This window comes from Rhinoraja longicauda, chromosome 36 (assembly GCF_053455715.1).
Source record: "Rhinoraja longicauda isolate Sanriku21f chromosome 36, sRhiLon1.1, whole genome shotgun sequence".
Taxonomy (NCBI): domain Eukaryota; kingdom Metazoa; phylum Chordata; class Chondrichthyes; order Rajiformes; family Arhynchobatidae; genus Rhinoraja; species Rhinoraja longicauda.
The window spans coordinates 2,007,642-2,023,223 of NC_135988.1; the positions used below are offsets into that span (position 1 = coordinate 2,007,642).

Sequence of the window (15,582 nt, forward strand, 5' to 3'; positions counted from 1 at the left end):
CTGAGGGGGGGGCGAGCCCGAGGGGGGGGCGTGCCCGAGGGGGGGGGGGCCGAGCCCGAGGAGGGGGACCGTGCCTGAGGAGGGGGACCGTGCCCGAGGGGGGGACCGTGCCCGAGCCCGAGGGGGCCGAGCCCGAGGGGGGGCCGAGCCCGAGGGGGGGCCGAGCCCGAGGGGGGGCCGTGCCCGAGCCCGAGGGGGCCGAGCCCGAGGGGGGGCCGTGCCCGAGGAGGGGGACCCGTGCCCGAGGGGGGGCCGTGCCCGAGCCCGAGGGGGCCGAGCCCGAGTGGGGGCCCCGTGCCCGAGGAGGGGGACCGTGCCCGAGGGGGGGGACCTTGCCCGAGGGGGGGCCGAGCCCGAGGAGGGGGACCGTGCCCGAGGGGGGGGCCAAGCCCGAGGGGGGGGCCGTGCCCGAGGAGGGGGACCGTGCCCGAGGGGGGGGGACCGTGCCCGAGGGGGGGGGGCCGAGCCCGAGGGGGGGGCCAAGCCCGAGGGGGGGTCCGTGCCTGAGGGGGGGGCCCCGAGCCCGAGCCCGAGGAGGGGGACCGTGCCGGAGGGGGGGGGGCCGTGCCCGAGGTGGGGTCCGTGCCTGAGGGGGGGCAGCCCGAGGGGGGGGCGTGCCCGAGGGGGGGCCGTGCCCGAGGAGGGGGACCGTGCCCGAGGAGGGGGACCTTGCCCGAGGGGGGGCCGTGCCCGAGGGGGGGGGCCGAGCCCGAGGAGGGGGACCGTACCCGAGGGGGGGACCGTGCCCGAGGGGGGGGGCCGAGCCCGAGGGGGGGCCGTGCCCGAGCCCGAGGGGGCCGAGCCCGAGGGGGGGCCGTGCCCGAGCCCGAGGGGGCCGAACCCGAGGGGGGGCCGTGCCCGAGGAGGGGGACCGTGCCCGAGCCCGAGGGGGCCGAGCCCGAGGGGGGGCCGTGCCCGAGGAGGGGGACCCGTGCCCGAGGAGGGGGACCGTGCCCGAGGGGGTGCCGTGCCCGAGCCGAGGGGGCCGAGCCCGAGCAGCGGCTGCGGGGGTCGGTGCAGCACGTGGGCGAGCCGGGAGGAAGTGATATAAGAAAATAACTGCAGATGCTGGTACAAATCGAAGGTATTTATTCACAAAATGCTGGAGTAACTCAGCGGGACAGGCAGCATCTCAGGAGAGAAGGAATGGGTGACATTTCGGGTCGAGACCCTTCTTCAGACTGAGGAAGTGATTAGCTCTTCAGTCCCGGGCACAGGGTCACGGGGCGGCCTCCATTCTAATTGGTCGCCGGGCGAAAACAGCGAGCGGTGATTGGCTGTTGGGTGGCGTTAAGCTATGCTGATTGGTCAACGTACGGAGCTGCGATTGGAGGAGAGCTTGGTCTGCTGTCATTGGACGGCTGAGGTGCGGGACCACCCTGTGATTGGCCGGAGGTGGGGGCGGCGCTGTGACGTAATGACGCAGAGGGGCATAGGTTGCGGCGCAGTGACGTAATGATGCAACGGGGTGGTTTGCGGCGTAGTAATGACGCAGTGACGTGATGACGTAATGACGCAGAGGAACGGGGCTGCGACGCAGGGACGTGAGCACGTGATGACGCCGCGGGGGCTGCGGCCTAGTGGTCGACGCTGGGCTCCGGACGGGCGGGTGAGTGAGTGAATGAGGAGCGGAGGCCGTTCGGCCTGTTGTAGTAGTGCTGGCTCTGCGGGCTCCGTTCCCTGCCCCCCCGGGGGTCCGAGCAGCGGTCATTGCACGCTGGCCTTCAGCTTGTGTCGGTGACTGGCCAACCCCGCCCCGCGGCTGCACCTCCCCGTCCCGGCTCTCCCCGTTTCCCCGCCCGGCGCCTCGAACTTCGCTATTTGTTGTCATAGAATCTGCGCTCTCTGAGCATCATTCACCTTTGCTCAGCCCCGCCGTCACATCCTCTCCACGTGGGGTGGTAAAGGTTGAACACCAAACTCCAGCTGAGGCAGGGGCAGGGGCCGGGGCCGGGCAGGGGCAGGGGCAGGGGCAGGGGCAGGGGCCGGGGCCGGGCAGGGGCAGGGGCAGGGGCAGGGGCAGGGGCCGGGGCAGGGGCAGGGGCCGGGGCAGGGGCAGGGGCCGGGGCAGGGGCAGGGGCCGGGGCAGGGGCAGGGGCCGGGGCAGGGGCAGGGGCCGGGGCCGGGCAGGGGCAGGGGCAGGGGCAGGGGCAGGGTCCGGGCAGGGGCAGGGGCCGGGGCCGGGCAGGGGCAGGGGCAGGGGCAGGGTCCGGGCAGGGGCAGGGGCCGGGGCCGGGCAGGGGCAGGGGCAGGGGCAGGGTCCGGGCAGGGGCAGGGGCCGGGGCCGGGCAGGGGCAGGGGCAGGGGCAGGGTCCGGGCAGGGGCAGGGGCCGGGCCGGGGCAGGGGCCGGGCAGGGGCAGGGGCAGGGGCAGGGGCAGGGGCAGGGGCCGGGCCGGGGCAGGGGCAGGGGCCGGGGCAGGGGCAGGGGCAGGGGCAGGGGCCGGGCAGGGGCAGGGGCAGGGGCCGGGCAGGGGCAGGGGCAGGGGCCGGGCAGGGGCAGGGGCCGGGGCCGGGCAGGGGCAGGGGCAGGGGCCGGGCAGGGGCAGGGGCAGGGGCCGGGCAGGGGCAGGGGCAGGGGCCGGGCAGGGGCAGGGGCAGGGGCCGGGCAGGGGCAGGGGCAGGGGCCGGGCAGGGGCAGGGGCAGGGGCCGGGCAGGGGCAGGGGCAGGGGCCGGGGCAGGGGCAGGGGCAGGGGCCGGGGCAGGGGCCGGGCAGGGGCAGGGGCCGGGCAGGGGCAGGGGCCGGGCAGGGGCAGGGGCAGGGGCCGGGCAGGGGCAGGGGCAGGGGCAGGGGCAGGGGCCGGGCAGGGGCAGGGGCAGGGGCCGGGCAGCGGCAGGGGCAGGGGCCGGGCAGGGGCCGGGCAGGGGCAGGGGCAGGGGCCGGGCAGGGGCAGGGGCAGGGGCCGGGCAGGGGCCGGGGCCGGGGCAGGGGCAGGGGCAGGGGCCGGGCAGGGGCCGGGGCAGGGGCAGGGGCAGGGGCAGGGGCCGGGCAGGGGCCGGGGCAGGGGCAGGGGCCGGGCAGGGGCCGGGGCAGGGGCAGGGGCCGGGGCAGGGGCAGGGGCAGGGGCCGGGCAGGGGCAGGGGCAGGGGCAGGGGCCGGGCAGGGGCAGGGGCAGGGGCCGGGGCAGGGGCCGGGCAGGGGCAGGGGCAGGGGCCGGGCAGGGGCAGGGGCAGGGGCCGGGCAGGGGCCGGGGCAGGGGCCGGGCAGGGGCAGGGGCCGGGCCGGGGCAGGGGCCGGGCAGGGGCAGGGGCCGGGGCAGGGGCCGGGGCCGGGGCAGGGGCAGGGGCAGGGGCCGGGCAGGGGCCGGGGCAGGGGCAGGGGCAGGGGCCGGGCAGGGGCCGGGGCCGGGGCAGGGGCCGGGCAGGGGCCGGGGCAGGGGCCGGGGCTGGGGCCGGGGCAGGGGCCGGGCAGGGGCCGGGGCAGGGGCCGGGCAGGGGCAGGGGCAGGGGCCGGGCAGGGGCAGGGGCCGGGGCAGGGGCCGGGGCAGGGGCCGGGCAGGGGCAGGGGCCGGGGCAGGGGCCGGGGCAGGGGCCGGGGCCGGGGCAGGGGCAGGGGCAGGGGCCGGGCAGGGGCCGGGGCAGGGGCAGGGGCAGGGGCAGGGGCCGGGCAGGGGCAGGGGCAGGGGCCGGGCAGGGGCCGGGGCAGGGGCCGGGCAGGGGCCGGGGCCGGGGCAGGGGCCGGGCAGGGGCCGGGGCCGGGGCAGGGGCAGGGGCAGGGGCCGGGGCAGGGGCAGGGGCCGGGCAGGGGCCGGGGCAGGGGCAGGGGCAGGGGCCGGGCAGGGGCCGGGGCCGGGGCAGGGGCCGGGGCAGGGGCAGGGGCAGGGGCCGGGCAGGGGCAGGGGCAGGGGCCGGGGCAGGGGCAGGGGCCGGGCAGGGGCCGGGGCAGGGGCCGGGGCAGGGGCAGGGGCAGGGGCCGGGGCAGGGGCAGGGGCCAGGGGCAGGGTCCGGGGCCGGGGCAGGGGCAGGGGCCGGGCAGGGGCCGGGGCAGGGGCCGGGGCAGGGGCAGGGGCCGGGGCCGGGGCAGGGGCCGGGGCAGGGGCAGGGGCAGGGGCCGGGGCAGGGGCAGGGGCAGGGGCAGGGGCCGGGGCAGGGTCCGGGGCCGGGGCCGGCCAGTCACTCAGTACGCCTTCCTTGTTCATGTCCAGTACGCCTATAGTGTTAAAGACCACAATTGTGTTTGCCTTATTTACTTTGTAAAGCTGCAATGCCATTTTTGTTCAGGGCGCTCGGTCTGCTGCATCTCCCGGTTGCTAACCTTCCCATTCCCATACTAACCTTTCTGATGCGGGCTGAGTGAGGCCACACAAACTGGAGGCACAGCATACCTCATGTTCTGTGTGGGTAACGTACAACCCGAGGGTATGAGCATTGAATTCTCCAACTTCAACTAATATGCTCCCCGTACCCCTTCTCTTTCCTGTGCCCCTTCCCTGTCGGCACCCATTTCCCCTGCACCCTGTCCTGTCCCCATCTTTCCACCACCTATATCCCTCCCTCTGGCTTTGCATTTACTCCACTTCCCTCCTTGGCTGACATCCTTTTGTCTTCTTTTCATCTCTGGCCTTTGTCACTTACTCCTCCCATCTGCCAATCAAATCCCCTTCACCTACAAGCAACTATCACTTAATGTAGTGAATATGAACTGTAAATGCTGGTTATATCAAAGAGAGATACAAAGTGCTAGCACTTTATTGCTAAAACTATCAAACATCATTACAAACTTTAAATGGAGGAAGGGAGAGGGGAGTCATAGAGTCGTACACGATGGAAACAGGCCCTTCAGCCCAACTTGTCTACGTCGGCCAACATTCTCCATTTACACTGGTCCCACCTGCCTGCTTTTGGTCCATATCCCTCTAAACCTATCCTATCCATGAACCTGTCCAAATGTCTCTTAAACGTTGCGATAGTACCTGTCCCAACTTCCTCCTCCAGCAGTTCGTTTCATATACCTACCACCCTTTTTGTAAAAAAAGTTGCCTGTCAGGCTGAAGACGAGTCTCGACTTAAAACGTCACCCATTCTTGTTCCCCAGGGATGCTAACTGACCCGCTGAGGTCCTCCAGCAGATTGTGTCTATCTTTGGTTTAAACCAGCATCTGCAGTTCTTTGTTTCCACGTTGTTCATGGTACTGCCACTTAGAGTCATAGAGTGATACAGTGTCGGCCCAACTTGCCCACACCAGCCAACAATGTCTCAGCTACACTAGTCCCACTTGTCGGCGCGTGGTTCATATCCCTCCAAACCTGTCCTACCCATGTACCTGTCTTCTTTATGGAGAATTCAACTAAGAGAATTCAACGTTCTTTGTTGTAAGCTTCCTGAGCAAAATATGAGGTGCTGTTCCTCCAATTTATGCGTGGCCTCTAGCAGTGTTGGAGGCCCAGGACAGTATGGGAAAGAGAGTTAAAAATGACTAGCAACTGGGAGATCTGGTAGGCCTTGGCAGACTGAGCGTAAGTGTTCAACAAAATGGTCGCTGAGTCTACGCTTGGTTAGAGGAGGTGCATGTGAACCTTTGTCTCACCTGGAAGGACTGTTGTTGTCCCTGGATGGAATCAAGGGAGGCCATATAAGGATGGGTGTTGCATCTTTTGCTGAGGAGGGGGTGGTTTTGGTGAAGAGGGGGTGGTTTTGGTGGGAAGGGATGAGTGAACCAAAGAGCTGCGGAGGGAGTGGTCTCTGCGGAAGGTGGAGATGGGAACATGTGATTCGTTGTGAGATCATGTTGGAGGTTATGGAAATGTTGGAGGAAGATGTGTTGGATACAGAGGCTGGTGGGTTAAAGGGTGAGGACTGGGGGAGCTCTGTCCTTGTTGCATCTGGGGGGAAGGGGAGCAAGAGCAGAACTACGGGACGCAGCGGAGACACACAAGGTCACAAGTGATAGGAATAGAATTAGGCCATTTAGCCCATCATGCCTATTCCGCCATTCAATCATGGCAGATATATCTCTCCCTCCTAACCCCATTCTCCTACCTTCTCCCCATAACCTCTGACACCTGTACTAATCAAAAATCTATCTATCTCTGCCTTAAAAATATCCACTGATTTGGCTTCCACATCTTCTGTGGCAAAGAATTCCACAGATTCACCACCCTTTGAATAAAGAAATTTCTCCTCATCTCCTTCCTAAAAGAACGTCCTTTAATTCTGAGGTTATGACCTTTAGTCCTAGACTCTCGCACGAGTGGAAATATCTTCTCCACATCCACTTTATCCAAGCCTTTCACTATTCTGTATGTTTCAATTAGGTCCCCGCTCATTCTTCTAAACTCCAGCGAGTACAGGTCCATTGCCGACAAATGCTCATCATAGGTTAACCTACTCATTCCTGGGATCATTCTTGTAAACCTCTTTTGAGCCCTCTCCAGAGCCAGCACATCCTTCCTCAGATATGATGCCCAAAATTGCTCACTATTTCCAAATGCCACCGTACCAGCACCTTAGAGAGCCTCAGAATTACATCCCTGTTTTTTTATACAAATTCTCTTGAAATAAATACTAGCATTGATTTCTCTACTACTGATTCGACTTGCAGATTAATTTTTTGGGAATCCTGCACCAGCTCTCCCAAGTCCCTTTGCACCTCCGATTCTGGATTCTCTCCCCATTAAGGAAAATAGTCTACGCCTTTATTCCTACTTCCAAAATGCATGACTCCACATTTTGCTACAATATATTCCATCTGCCACTTCTCTACCCACTCTCCCAACGTGTCCAAGTCCTTCTGCAGAGTCCCTGTTTTCTCTACACTACTTCCACCTATTTTCGTATCATCCGCAAACTTGGCCACAAAGTTTTCAATCCTCTCATCCAAATCATTAATATACAACGTGATACTAGCAGCCACAGACCGACCCCTGCGGAACTCCGCTAGTCACTGGCAGCCAACCACCAAAAGCCCCCTTTATTACCATTCTTTGTTTTCTGCCATCCAGCCAACCTGCTATTCATACTCATATCTGTCCTTTGATACCATGTGCTCTCATCTTCCTGAGCAGCCTCATATGGCACCTTATCAAAGGCTTTCTGAAAATCTAAGTAAACAACATCTACTTTTTGTCTATCCTGCTATTTACTTCTTCAAAAATTCCAGCAAATTTGTCAAGCAAGGCCTCCCATGCTGACTCTGACCTCTTTATCGTGAACTTCTAAGTACTCCGTAACCTCATCCTTTATAATAATGGATTCTAAACTCTTACCAACCACATAAGTCAGCCTAACTGTCCCACAGTTCCCATTATTCTGCTTTTCTCCCTTCTTGTGCAGCGGGGCAAATTGGCAATTTGCCCAATCCTCTGGCTTCCCACTAATCTTTAAAATACGCCCTCTCTTTCAGTTTTATACTGTCCTTGACTTCCCTTGACAGCCACTGTCGCCTCTTTTTCTCCCTAGAATCTTTCTTCCACTTTGGAATGAAAAGATCCTGCATCTTCTGGATAATTCCCAGGGATTCCTGCCATTGCTATTCCACCGTCACCCCTGCTAGGGTCCTTTTCCAGTCAGCTTTGACCAGCTCCTCCCTCGTGCCTCTGTAGTCCCCTTTGATAGGCTGCAATACCGACACATCCGATTTCACCTCTCCCTCTCAAATTGCAGATTAAAACTTACCATGTTGTGGTCGCTACCTCCTAATGGTTCTTTTACCTTGAGTTCCCTTATCACATCCGGTTCATTACATAACACTAAATCCAGAATTGCTTTTTCCCTGGTAGGCTCCACTACAAGCAGCTCTAAGAATCCATCTCGGAGGCACTCCACAAACTCCCTTTCTTGGGGTCCAGAACCAACCTGATTGACCCAGTCTACCTGCATATTGAAATCTCCCATGACCATCATGGCATGATCTTTTTTACGTGCCAATTTTATCTCCTGATGTAACTTGTACCCTCTCTCCTGGCTATGTGGGACACAGCCATGACAGAAAGGGGAGACTATGTTCAAGGGGGGAAAGTATCTATCACTTGCGAGGCTTTGTCCCACACCTACCTTGACCTGAAATGTTGCCTACCCATTCCCTCCACACGTGCTGCCTGACCTGCTGAGTTACCCCAGCACTTTGTGTTTTGCTGCCATTTTCAATTACTTGTGCACTCCAACCCAAGGAGTCTTTCAGACGAGCGTCCTTTCTTATTGTATTGTCTCTCGTCATTCTCTCTATCATCTTCATCTCACCACAAACTCTTCCCATTCTACTGGCATGTTTGAATCTGTCTTCTTTCCATTTCTTAACACTGTTAAGTTTTGTGTTATCTGTAAATTGTAAAATCATGGCATGCACTATCCAGGTCCTTAAATCAGAGCATCGAGTATAGAAGTTGGGATGTAATGTTGAAATTGTACAGGGCATTGGTGAGGCCGAATCTGGAGTATGGTGTGCAGTTCTGGTCGCCAAATTATAGGAAGGATGTCGACAAAATGGAGAGGGTACAGAGGAGATTTACTAGAATGTTGCCTGGGTTTCAGCACTTAGGCTACAGAGAGAGGTTGAATAGGTTGGGTCTTTATTCTTTGGAGCGTAGAAGGTTGAGGGGGGACTTGATAGAGGTTTTTAAAATTTTGAGAGGGACGGACAGAGTTGACGTGGGTAGGCTTTTCCCTTTGAGAGTGGGGAAGATTCCAACAAGGGGACATAGCTTCAGAATTGAGGGACAAAGGTTTAGGGGTAACATGAGGGGGAACTTCTTTACTCAGAGGGTTGTGGCTGTATGGAATGGGCTTCCGGTGGAAGTGGTGGAGGCTGGCTCGATTTTATTATTTAAGAGTAAATTGGATAGGTATATGGATAGGAGGGGATTGGAGGGTTATGGTCTGAGTGCAGGTAGATGAGACTAGGTCAGGGAGAATGGTCGGCGTGGACTGGTAGGGCCGGACAGGCCTGTTTCCATGCTGTAGTTGTTATATGTTATATGTTAATGTAGATTTTCGAAAAGCAAGGGCTCCAACATTGAAAACTGCGAAAACCACTGTTCAATCTCCTCCAATCCAAGAAAGGGCATTTATCATGCCAGTTACCAAGCCAACGATGAGCCTTGCTATCAATAACCCCTCTGCCCTTTTATGCAAGATAGATGCATAACGCCAGCAACTCCACATGGAGGCTAGACACAAAGTGCTGGAGTAACTCAGCGGGACAGGCAGCATCTCTGAAGAGAAGGAATGGGTAGCTGAACTCTCGTCAGAGAGAGGAGGAGAACTTGTTCAAGGTAGACATACATAGAAAATAGGTGCAGGAGGAGGCCATTTGGCAAATCGTTTCTGCACCCTCTCCAAAGGATGTTTTAAGAGAATCTAGAACTTTGGTTCCTTTGGCTTGACTTGACTTGCCTTGACATTCACTGAAATTCTCTTGGGTTCTTGTCCCTTCTACCAAAAGATGTATTTTTCTCTCTATCACTTCACGTATACCCGTCATAATTGCGAATACTTCCCTTGGATCCCTTTTCAACCTCCTCTGGTCCAAGTGTAAGCCCCAGCTTTTCCAGTCTTATCTACATGTTAAGTCCCCTGAGCTTGAAATTTCTGCATCCTTTATAAAGCCTTTCACCCTGTCTGTGGTGCCAGGCCCAGAACTGGTCAACGTTTGACTGTAGTGGCTCAGTCTCTGGCGACATCTGAAACTCTGGTTTCAGAACAGATGAAAGTGCTGAAAGCAGGGTTGGCAGTTTTCTCATGGGTGCCCTAACCAATACAAGGGCCTCCTTCCTACAGAAGGCATTTCTCTGCCCACTTGCTTAAATGCCGTGTAAAGTATTGGACGTGGAGAGGATGTTTCAAGAGAATCTAGAACTTTGGTTGCTTTGGCAATCACTCTCATTTTGTGTGTCTGGCTTCTTGTCCCTTCCGCCAAAAGACCTTTTCCAGGTCAATGAAACAGTGTGCTAATTGTTTTGTGCTGTGTTGCTCTTGTCCTCTCCCTGCAGTAGAGTGGCTTGCTTGCGATGCCAGAACACTCCGACATTAGTTTATCTCCCGAGAAGCGCGTGCGGGCCCTCACAACGAAAGGGAGCTCTGTCGACATCAACGATGATGTCCCTCTGCGTAGGTACTTCCGCTCTGGTGTTGAAATGATTCGAATGGCTGCGGTGTATGTGGATGAAGGCAACCTGGAAAGTGCCTTCGTGCTTTACAATAAATACATCACGTAAGTTCAACAATCCCATTGCCCTGTGTTGCAGTTCTGGCCTTGTGCACTATCTGTAGAGTGTTCTTCAACAGATTTCCAACGCTGCTTCAATACTTCCCCAGCCTGTCAGCTCCACCAGCACGAGCTATGCACACTACAGCACCATCTGCAAGTTTTCCTTCAAGACGGAACAGTTTGGAGTTTGTGCTATCGTGTGCCCAGCTCAAGTGCTGGTGAACATCGGAGAATGGAGAAATATTGAAGCAATGTTGGAAACTCTTCTGACTTGAAAATATGCCCGATCATTTGTCACAGGCCAATCACTTTATCCAACAGCACTGGTGGAAACTTCTTTGTTTTATGAATTGGAGATGCAAGAAATTGCAGTTTCTGGTTTACCAAAAACACAAGCACAGTTCTGGAGTAACTCAGCAGGTCAGGCAGCATCTCTGGAGAACATGGATAGGTGACGTTTCACAAAGTGCTGGAGTAACTCAGCAAGTCAGGCAGCATCTGTGGAGGATGTTGTTGCAGACCAGGACCCTTCAATCTGAAGAAGGGTTCTGATCCAAAACTTCACCTATTGATTTCCTCCAATGCTTCCTCAGTGCGTTTTCTTTTGCTTTATGAATTGTTGTGCATCAAGAAAGTGACTCTTGTGAAGGCAACTGGAGATAAGCAACAAATTTGCCAGTTACACCCAGATCCTGTGTATGAATACTTTTTTTAAAAAGGCAGTATGTGGGCAATATCAAGGATTCCCCAAAGTATTTTGCCAACAAGTTGTTGGTCAGCCTTTGCACACAGTTAGTTTTTCCTGTAAGAAAACGATGGGTTGACCTATTCCTCGCTGCGGGATAGAACACACATTTTTATTTAAGTCCCGCTTCTTAAACCATAATTCATACAGCAAAACAAAAAAATACACACACACAAAGTATTGGCCTGTTTGGGGAAGTCATAGGTCATAAGGTCATTAGTGATAGGAGTAGAGGTAGGCCATTCGGCCCATCAAGTCTACTCCGCCATTCAATCATGGCTGATCTATATCTCGCTCCTGACCCCATTCTCCTGCCTTCTCCCCGTAACCCCTGGCACCCGTACTAATCAAGAAGCTATGGTCTGTATGGCTTAAAACGTGGTGACGACGATAGAGTAGTTTTTGTTACTGCCCTGAAGAGGAAAAACATAATGTGTGGCTTGAATCTCATACTCCTGACCTGGAGAATAGTGCTGAGTCATGTATGCCAGGTGTGAGCAGATAGTTCCAACAGAGGCGAAGCAGTGGGTAACGAGAGTGACCTGTGGCATTTAATCTCATGTAAAATCTGTACAAACAGCTTCACACCCAAAAAAATAACAAACTTCACCCTACAACCGTGAACAGCCTTTATGGTATCAATATCTGTTCATAATTTCAAACTTTGTCAGATCCTTACAAAATCAAATAGTTACATTCAATAAGCTCATAAGGTCAGGTGATTGAAGTAGAATTAGGCCATTCAGCCCATCAAGTCTACGCCATTCAATCATGGCTGATCTATCTCTCCCTCCTAACCCCATTCTCCTGCCTTCTTCCCATAACCTCTAACACCTGTACTAATCAAGAATCTATCTATCTCTGCCTGAAAAATATCCACTGACTTGGCTTCGACAACCTTCTGTGGCAAAGAATTCCACAGATTCACCGCCTTCTGACTAAAGAAATTTCTCCTAATTTCCTTCCAAAACAATGTCCTTTGATTCTGAGGCTGTGCCCTCTAGTTCTAGACTCTTCCACTAATGGAAACATCCTCCCCACATCCACTCTATCCAAGCCTTTCACTATTCTGTATGTTTCAATGAGGTTCCTCCTCATTCTTCTAAAATCCAGCGAGTACAGGCCTAGTGCCGACGAACGCTCATCATCGGTTAACCTACTCATTCCTGGCATCATTCTTGTCAGTGGTAGGTCAGAGGGTGTGTAGAGCAGAGGGATCTAAGAGCACTGTTTCCTGAAATTGGTATCACAGGTAGATAGGGTAGTGAAGAAGACTTTTCACATGCTGACCTTCATTAATCGGGGTATTATATATAGAAATTGAGATGTTATGTTACAGTATAACAAGATGTTGGTGAAGCCACATATGGAGTACCATGTACAATTTTGGCAACCCTGCTAGAGGAACATGCAAGAATTGCAAGGATGCTGCCCCTAAGCAAGTGCCTGAGCTACAGGGAAAAGGTGGGCGGGCCTGGACTTTATTCCTTGGAGCGCAGGAGGTGGAGTTGTGATCTTATAAAGGCGTATAAAATCATGAGGGGAATAAATAGGGTGAATGCACAGAGTCTTTTACCCAGGACAGGGTAATGAGGAACTGGAGAGCATTGGTTTAAAGTGAAAGATTTAAATAGGATCCTGTGGGGCAACTTTTTCACAGGGTGGTGGATATATGGAACAAACTGCCAGAGGAGGTAGTACAATAACATTTAAAGATACTTGGACAGGTACATGGATAGGAATGGTTTAGCGGGATATGGGCCAAACACGGTCAAATGGTACTAGCAGAGATCTGCCATCGTGGTCGGCATGAATGCGTTTAGCCGAAGGGCCTGTTTCCATGCTGTCGAACTCATTATAATATCAGATTGTTCCTCAACCATCTCTTCTCAGGGGAAAACAAACCCAGCCTGTCTACATTCTCCTCACAAATGAGGAAGGTTCCCAGAATAGCAATGATTTGAGACAGATGTAACTCTGTAAGGTTAGGACTCATGTGGAGTATTGTGTGCAGTTCAGGTCGCCCCATTAGAGGAAGGATATGGAGGCTTTGAGGGTGGTGCAGAGGAGGCTTATCAAAATGCTGCTTGTAGTAGAGGGTTTCAGCTAGAGGAAGGGGCTAGATACACTTGGATTGTTTTCTCTGGAACGCTGCACTTTGAAGGGAGATGATAGAAGTATAGTAAACCGTCAATTTTATGGACTTCTTAAAGCAGATTTTCTTTATTGTAAACAGACTTACCGACCTTCCCCGGCTGGCCAAACTGCCAACGCCACACCCTGCCCGCACCGCCTCCCCGGCCACTTCCTGGCCCGACTGCAGACGCAACCTCTGGCCACTTGTAGGCTGAGCAGCCACACAATGGCTAGCCGATACTAGGCCAGGCTGCTGACGCTAACCCTTGCCTGAACTCTGGCTACTCAAGACCATCGACTCAGCTGATCCTCACCTCTCACCTGGCGGTCAGCAGGCCAGGGCGGTCAAGTCGCCTGGATTCCAGGCCCAGTTCCAGACCAAGACTCTAAAGAAGGGTCTTGACTTGAAACGTCACCGATCCATATTCTCCAGAGATGCAGCCTGACCTGTTGATTTACTCCAGCACTTTGTGCCCTTTTGTGTATTAACCAGAATCTGCATTTCTTTGTTTCCATTACTTATGCACCGATAATACCTTACACGGTTATAGTGGACAGTCGGCAGGAAACAGACAGCACCCCCCCCCCCCCCCCTCCTTCCCCAACCCCCACTATAACAAGGTTTCACTATATACAAAATTATGAGAGGCATGGATAGTGTAGACAGTCAGGACCTTTTTCACTATTCCCTCCAACACTAGAGGGCATAGCTATAAGGTGAGAGGAGGAAAGTGTAATGGAGATGAACTGGGTACGTTTTCTTTACACAGAGAGCGGTGTGGCCTTGGAACGCATTGCCAGGGGTGGTGGAGGCTGAAACAATAGTGGTGTTTAAGAGGTGTTTAAATAGGAGCATGGAAGTACAGGGAATAGAGGATCATGTCCAGGCAGATGAGATTGGTTTAACGTGGCATCATGTTCGGTACAAACGTTGTGGGGCGAATGAACCATTCCTGTGCTGCACAGTTCTGTGTTCTACGAGACAACACAGTGATCAACATCCAGCAAAAGCAGTCAAATGGTACAGTTGTACACCAGAATTTGCTACTATCCTAGCTAAGGATGAAGGAGTAAAACTGCAGGCAATTTAGTTTAGTTAGTTTCGTTTAGTTTATTGTCATGTGTATCGAGGTACAGTGAAAAGCTTTTGTTCACCAGTCAGGGGAAAGACTGCACACAATTACAATCGAGCCATTCACAGTGTACAGATACATGATACGGGAATAACGTTTAGTGCTAGATAAAGCCAGTACAGTCCGATCAAAGATAGTCTGAGGGTCTCCAAATGAGGTGGAAAGTAGTTCAGGACTGCTCTGTAGTTTAATACATATACCTGAGAAATTTTGTTTTTTCCAGTTCAGACTGTACAAATTTTAAAAAGTATTTGTTCCTTTTCATATCCCTTTTGGAAAGGCAATAGCTATCTCAGGACAATGAAGTAGAGTCACTGAGGTAAAGTAGGAAGCAAGGCTGCTACTTTACCTTCAGCTTTGTGACAATGATCAGAGTGGAACAGCAGGCTCGACGAACAGCAGGCCGGGGCACTCCCAGTGAACAGCAGGCCTGGACACTCCCAGTGAACAGCAGGCCTGGACACTCCCAGTGAACAGCAGGCCGGGACACTCCCAGTGAACAGCAGGTCGGGACACTCCCAGTGAACAGCAGGCCGGGACACTCCCAGTGAACAGCAGGCCGGGACACTCTCAGTGAACAGCAGGCCTGGACACTCCCAGTGAACAGCAGGCCGGGGCACTCTCAGTGAACCCTCATAAGGGACTGAATTTCATTCCTTACCAACAGCTGCACCCCACCCTCTCTGCCCACCTGTCTGCCTTTTCGATAGGTCATATACCCCTGAATATTCAGTTCCCAGCTCTGATCCTCTGTAATTCCCAGAATATCATACTTGCCAATTTCTAACAGCCTCAAGCTCATCCACTTTATTTCTTATACTTTGCGCATTCATAGTTTACACTTTTAATTCGGTATTCACCTCCCCTCTCACACCTGTTCCTATTTCACCTGACCGTACTCTCTTATCCCTTCTTGAACTTCCCGTCCCATTAATTTGGGTGTCTTTTGTAACTTTTCCTGTACTCTCTTCCCCTTTAACTCCATCCTTATACTTCCCTCCCCCCACTACTTAGTTTAAACCCACACGTGTAGCACTAGCAAACCTGCCTGCCAGAATGTTGGTCCTCCTCCAGTTAAGGTGTAACTCGTCCCTTTTGTACAGGTCACCCCTACTCCAGAAGAGATCCCAGTGGTCCACAAATCTAAATCCCTGCTCCCTGCACCAGTCCCTCAGACACATATTCATATCCCCTATCTCACTGTTCCTGTCCTCACCAGCACAAGGTACTGGAAGCAATCCACAGATAACCACCCTGGAAGTCCTGCTTTTCAGCCTTTTTCCTAACTCTAAATTAACGTTGCAGAAGCTCCTTCCTCTTCTTGCTGACGCATTTGTGCCTATATGCACAACCACTTCCGGCTGCTCACCTTCCCTCTCGGGGATGTTCTGAAGACGGTCCGAGACATCTTGGACCCTGGCACC

General features: G+C 55.2%; 1 protein-coding gene across 3 annotated transcripts in view; it reads left to right on the forward strand.

The window, feature by feature from the left end:
- Nucleotides 1-1,548: 1,548 nt before the first annotated feature.
- The window catches only part of LOC144610171 (STAM-binding protein-like), a 56,287-nt gene continuing 42,253 nt past the window's right edge, over nt 1,549-15,582 (forward strand). For 2 of the 3 annotated variants that reach the window (XR_013549400.1, XM_078428723.1), the window contains exons 1-2: nt 1,549-1,609; nt 9,927-10,147. Coding sequence is in view for 2 of the 3 variants with exons in the window: in XM_078428723.1 (XP_078284849.1) it covers nt 9,945-10,147 (203 nt within the window). In the remaining variant the exon portion in view is untranslated. Of the gene's footprint in view, nt 1,610-4,219; nt 4,359-9,926; nt 10,148-15,582 lie in introns of those variants that run through there. The other variant, XM_078428724.1, reaches the window with a different exon arrangement.